The sequence below is a fragment of the Teleopsis dalmanni genome, chromosome 1, assembly GCF_002237135.1.
Source record: "Teleopsis dalmanni isolate 2A chromosome 1, ASM223713v2, whole genome shotgun sequence".
Classification (NCBI taxonomy): Eukaryota; Metazoa; Arthropoda; class Insecta; order Diptera; family Diopsidae; genus Teleopsis; species Teleopsis dalmanni.
The window spans coordinates 145,772,091-145,777,587 of record NC_051846.1 but is presented as its reverse complement, the minus strand read 5'-3'; the positions used below and the strand labels follow the sequence as shown (position 1 = coordinate 145,777,587).

The window sequence follows — 5,497 nt, the reverse complement described above, 5'->3', positions numbered from 1 at the left end:
TGCTTAAATTGTACGCCTTCCCTTCAATTTACTGTCATCTGTTGGCGCCTTGAGTTTGCCCGTTCACAGTGATTCTGTGATTCTTTGAATGAAGAATCTAGTTTGTGCCTTAAGTCTTTCGTTTCATATCTTGCGCTGCCTTAGTCGTGCGTCTAAATTGCCTGCTTTACAGTTTCGACCACAATGCTACTTGCTACTTTTTTCAAAATCACATTTTTAATTAAATGTTAACGCCATCAAAACTTTATCGCTGACCTTAGTTAGCACGCCTCAAAAGAATCTTAAAACAAGTTAAACATAATAAATACAAAAAAAAAAAAGTTAAAATAAATTTTTAACTAAAAGACCTACTAAGATATTTCTTAGTATGGTTGTATGATTGTATGGTTTATGGAAAATGTTAAAATGTTAAAATGTAAACTGTTGCTGCATTTGTCCGAACATATTTTAAATATTGAGTTTTAAAGGCGTTTAATTAATTCCAACATCAGCAGCAGTAACAGCACCAGCAACAGCTCCAGCTTCAGCTTCATCACCAGCACTGGCACCAACAATAGCATCAGCATCAGTATCAGCATCAGCAACGTTCTGAGTTCATATTTTAGCTGATTTCTGTAAGTTGGTAGCACTCAAAACGGGTTGAGACTTAAGTAGTCACAACGGCAGCTTCAACAGCTCCGCTAGCAGCCGCACCGGCCACTGGTTCCCGTTCTTAACACGGCAACTTGTCTTTTTCAATTTGTCTTTCTCTTTGGCTAATTTATTTCTTCGGAATATTTTTCTCGTATTTCATTTCAATTTTAAAATATCGCCTTTTTATTGTCTATAACAAATTTTGCATTTCAAAGCATTTTCGATTTATATTTTCTTTTAAGTAACTCTTTTGTTCAGTCTTTCAGTCTTTCAGTCTTTCAAGATTTAAATGTGTTTATCTGTAAATCCCATTTAACTGATATTATCATAAAAACAAGTATTTATTATCTTTCATTCTTTCACAGAAACAAAAAAAAAAAAAAAATAAAATAAATAAATAAAAAAAAGTAATAAAATAAATATAAAAAATATTTTGAATAATTTTTGCAACCACATAATATATTCTTAGTTAAAAAAAAATAGAATATTTATTTTATTATTTTTTTCAAAATTAATTTTAACGAGTATAAATTTATATTTTTAGTAATATTTTTATAATTTATACAAATTTAAGGTATGATTTTATTAATATTAAATTTATATTTAATTAATTAAAATATTTTAAGTGAAATAAAATTTAAATTTATATAAATAATTTGTATATATGTAATTTAATTCAACTTAGGCGCAGTAATATCTAGTAAATAAGTCCTCGCCTCTTATTCAGAGGCCCCTTAAAAAAATTTATAATTAATTTTATAATTTATTGTAATATGTATATATAAAATAATTGTTTTTGTTATTGTTAAATAAAAAAAAAATTATAGTTAAGTTGTAAAGTGTTGAAGTTAAAGTTAAAAGTGTTATTAATTACTATTTATCACTTTACTACATTGTAATCAGAATATTATTAACGTCAGTATAAATAGGTTTTTTCCGAACAGTAGTGAAATACAACAACAAAAATTTTATTTTTATATTATTTTAATTAATTGAATTTTTGGCTGACCCATCATCAGTGGTCTTGGAAATAATTCTTGTATTTAATAATTCGTCAGTATAACTATAAATTATTATTTTTTTAAGTTTTATTAATTAATATATATCATTTTGTTATATTATGATGAGAAAACTGACATTAAATTATATAAATACATCCATTTTTTTAATATATCCATTATATTCTACTATTGTCTGATGTAAAAAGTAATTGAAAGTAATAGAGTTCATTTTAATATTTTAAATAATGACGAAAGTAATATAATATATGATATAAAATAAATATTATTATTATTTATTATTTTTTTGTTTTTTTGTATTTTCAATGTATAATTATTTAGTTATATTTTATATTTATTTATTTTTTTTTTAGTGTACATTTTATTCAGTTACATTTTATATAATTTTTATTTATTATATATTATACTATATAACAATCTTCCTTTTATTTGGCACTACTGTTCATTACAGTCCAATGTGAGGCTGCTGACCTTGCGATCAACCGCCAATCTGGAGGACAAGATCCCCTACAAATTTGGGGATAAAATCGGTTTGTTAGGGACAGAATTTCTCCTCTACTGGATCGCCAGAGTCTTGTATGAGAGAACAGGATGCACCACTTGTAGGTGAGGTTCGATGTTGAGGAGGCTAGACCTTGTATTCGCATCACTCCTCTATTGAGGCATACACTTCTACCCCTTGCATCCCACTATATAACAATAATAATAGTTAATAACACTGCACTTGCTAATAATACTTGCTTGCCCTTGCGAGTTCTTTATTAAAATTACTTACTCAATAGGTTGTTGTTTGTTTGGTCTTAGATATAACTTAAAATATAGAATATATTTATCTAAGCGTGGTATTATATTTGTGAAGGTTATACATTATGCATCATGAAGATAGTTAAAAGTTTTGTTTTCTTTAGAACAGTGTCTTATACTAATCTATGCCTAACTTAGAGCTAAACACTACAGTTAATACTTATGTCCGTTTTTATTATTGATGACTATAATAGCTTATTACCCTGTATACCGGTATAGCTTTCCCCACGGGAAAGGGGTTAGAATACTTCCGAGATAAGGCATGCCTGTCGGAAGCAGTGACTAAAATCCGACACTGTTTGGAGTGTAAATAGTGGTGAGTGAATTTTCACTTGCAGCATACGACTGGACTTGTGTGTCTGGTATCACGGGGGTTAGCATTCGCAGTTTCGGCTTTCCTGTCTAAGTAGGGTTGGTAGTGTTGTGATGGCTGTGGTTAAAACCAAACTTACATGGGAAGCATGATTACATTTACTTATGTTCATTCGGAGTAGATTAACCCTTTCACACCGAGTACTCTAACTCAAATATCAACAGAGATGTTGATCTCTGTTCCCTCCTTGCACATATGTTATACACATACTTTAATTTATACTGGTGGTAATTCCTTGGAATGGGGTGTCTATCGGTGCATTATATTGATACCTGTATTGAGTACACGTCCAATTTTGCAAAAAAAAGGTTCGACTTATGGGGACTTCGAGTTAGAGAATTTCTTAAATTTTTTTTTTTTGTGAAAAAAACTAGAATTATTTTTTAAGATATTTATTTATTTATTTAAAATCAAATATACCACAGAAGTTATAGTGAAGTAAAATAATTAGAAATTAGTGTTTGCGATTTTAATTTTTTTTTCTTATTTTTAGTAAAAAAAATTCCAACTTATTCCAAACCTTATAGAGATCATCACTTGGAGTATCATTCCTTTGTAAATAGAAATTCAAAATTTTGAATGAGTCTTCTATTCCACTTTTGAAAGGCTAATAAACAATTTCATGCTCCGAACCCTCATCATTACTTTCCGTTCGGCTTAGAATCGGATCCACTTACTCAGAGCTATAACATTCAAAATTAATCGTCATCTATAGGAAACCTTGATGTACAAATTTTATTGTCAAGCTTAATATAATCGTCAAGAGAAGCATTAGAAGTTATTTTATTTACTTTAAACCAAACTGCCAGCGACTGGCATTTGCACAAAGAAGCAACGTAAGAAAGAAAAAATTAAACATTTGGCTTGGAAAAAGGGACTTCCCCTAACAGCACAATGCATTTATACTTAAAAGAAAAATCGACTTATGGAATGCACTCTCCCATATTCTTATCGGTACGGAATAAAATTTTTGTTTCAGTTACAGAGAAATTCGAGTTATAGAAGTTTGAGTTATAAAAGCAGAATTGTATGTAATTTGCTCTCTAAAACCTTGGTGCACTATTTTTGGTTCGACTTATAGAAAATTCGAGTTATGAAAATTCGAATTATGGAAGTTTGACTGTATTTACATTTAGACCTCGTTTAATAAATGTAGCGATATATCTACATTAAACATTTTTAGAGTTGATATGGTAGTATATTTGAGTCCTAACCCTCTATTCTTTAAAGCCCTGATATCCATAGGTATCATAGTATTTATATCCATATCCATAGTTATTTATAGTATTAGATTTAAAACTCCGGGCGGGTGGCGCAAGGCAAACATACTCATCACCGGTGAATTCTCCAAATAATACCCAGATGGTGACCTAAATAGATGGAATAACATAACGAATGATATGTAATAATAAACCAAACTAGTGTGTTATATGTATTTGACCATTTTATTCGCACTCACACATTCGATCATACCTATTCACATAAACTACTATAATTGAACTATCAGCATACGACGATGATTAAACACGCGTCCATACTCATCAACCCTTGTCAGATTTAATGGGGTTTAAAGTACACTACTAAGATTATACCCATTAGAGCTAGTTAAATGAAAGTAGCGATATATCTGCATTAGACATTTTTAGTGTTGACTTAAGATTTTTATCGTATTTTTATTAGAATGTATTAAGATCAAGAGATATGATTATATATGTAAGTCAGTGACGACGCGTGCCCTATCTGGAAGGGTGTGCGGCCCTTCTTTAATGTTGTTTTTACATGTACCACTTATATTAAAATATATGAGATCTTTTATTAATAATAACTATATTATGTAAGGCAACAATATATTCGCGCAATATTATATTAACAATTCAGTAACAAAATAACATATTAAACAAATTAAATTAATAATTTATATACAAGTTTAATATTATATCAATATGGAATAAACAAAACTTTTCACATAATTCTCGTAACATCAAACCAAATTTTTTCAAACAAAAGAGTTTGTACTTAGAAACATACATGTTTGTGCAGTGATCAAACAAAATCGAAACCACTTGCAACGTATAAATGTGCGCACAAGTACCCCGCACAATAAGAACAGAAATTCGTGGGTGCTGCTGTTAAAAGGGGAGAGACGAAATGTGATAGAAATGTATGGTGAGATGAGCTGCAAACTTCAGCCGCTCATGCAATCACTTTGGCAAATCATCATGTTGGATTCGTATGCATGCAGTTGATTATTCGAATAGAACAGAAAATTACTCTCCATAACAATTCCACTATATAAATCTCTATTTCTGATATTATGGAACGGGAGCACACGCACATTATTTTGTTCATATGCAACGTATGAATGTGTGGCCAACTTCTTTGCACACAAAGGGGAGAGACGAAATATAATAGAAATGTTCTGTGATTTGAGCTGCAAATATATGAGCACAACTAACAAGTATAGCGGCTAACAGAAGCAAATTAATTGAGTTTTCATAGACAATTATATTTAATTGTTTTTGCTAAAACTTTAAAAATATATATTTATATGGAAATGTAATAAATAATAATAATTCTTGATGTAAAGACACTTAATAAATTTTTGTACCTATGTTATTTAACATTTTGCAAATTATATTAGGGTGTTCACCGCACACCTCCGCACCTT

The 5,497-nt window shown here is 29.7% G+C and overlaps 1 protein-coding gene across 1 annotated transcript in view; it reads right to left on the bottom strand.

Annotated features, from left to right (window-relative positions):
• Positions 1–471: 471 nt before the first annotated feature.
• LOC119666392 (cytochrome P450 4g1-like) overlaps positions 472–5,497 on the bottom strand; it is a 6,699-nt gene continuing 1,673 nt past the window's right edge. Inside the window, exon 5 of the mRNA XM_038075671.1 lies at positions 472–588. Within this exon, the coding sequence (XP_037931599.1) occupies positions 472–588 (117 nt within the window). The remainder of the gene's footprint in view (positions 589–5,497) is intronic.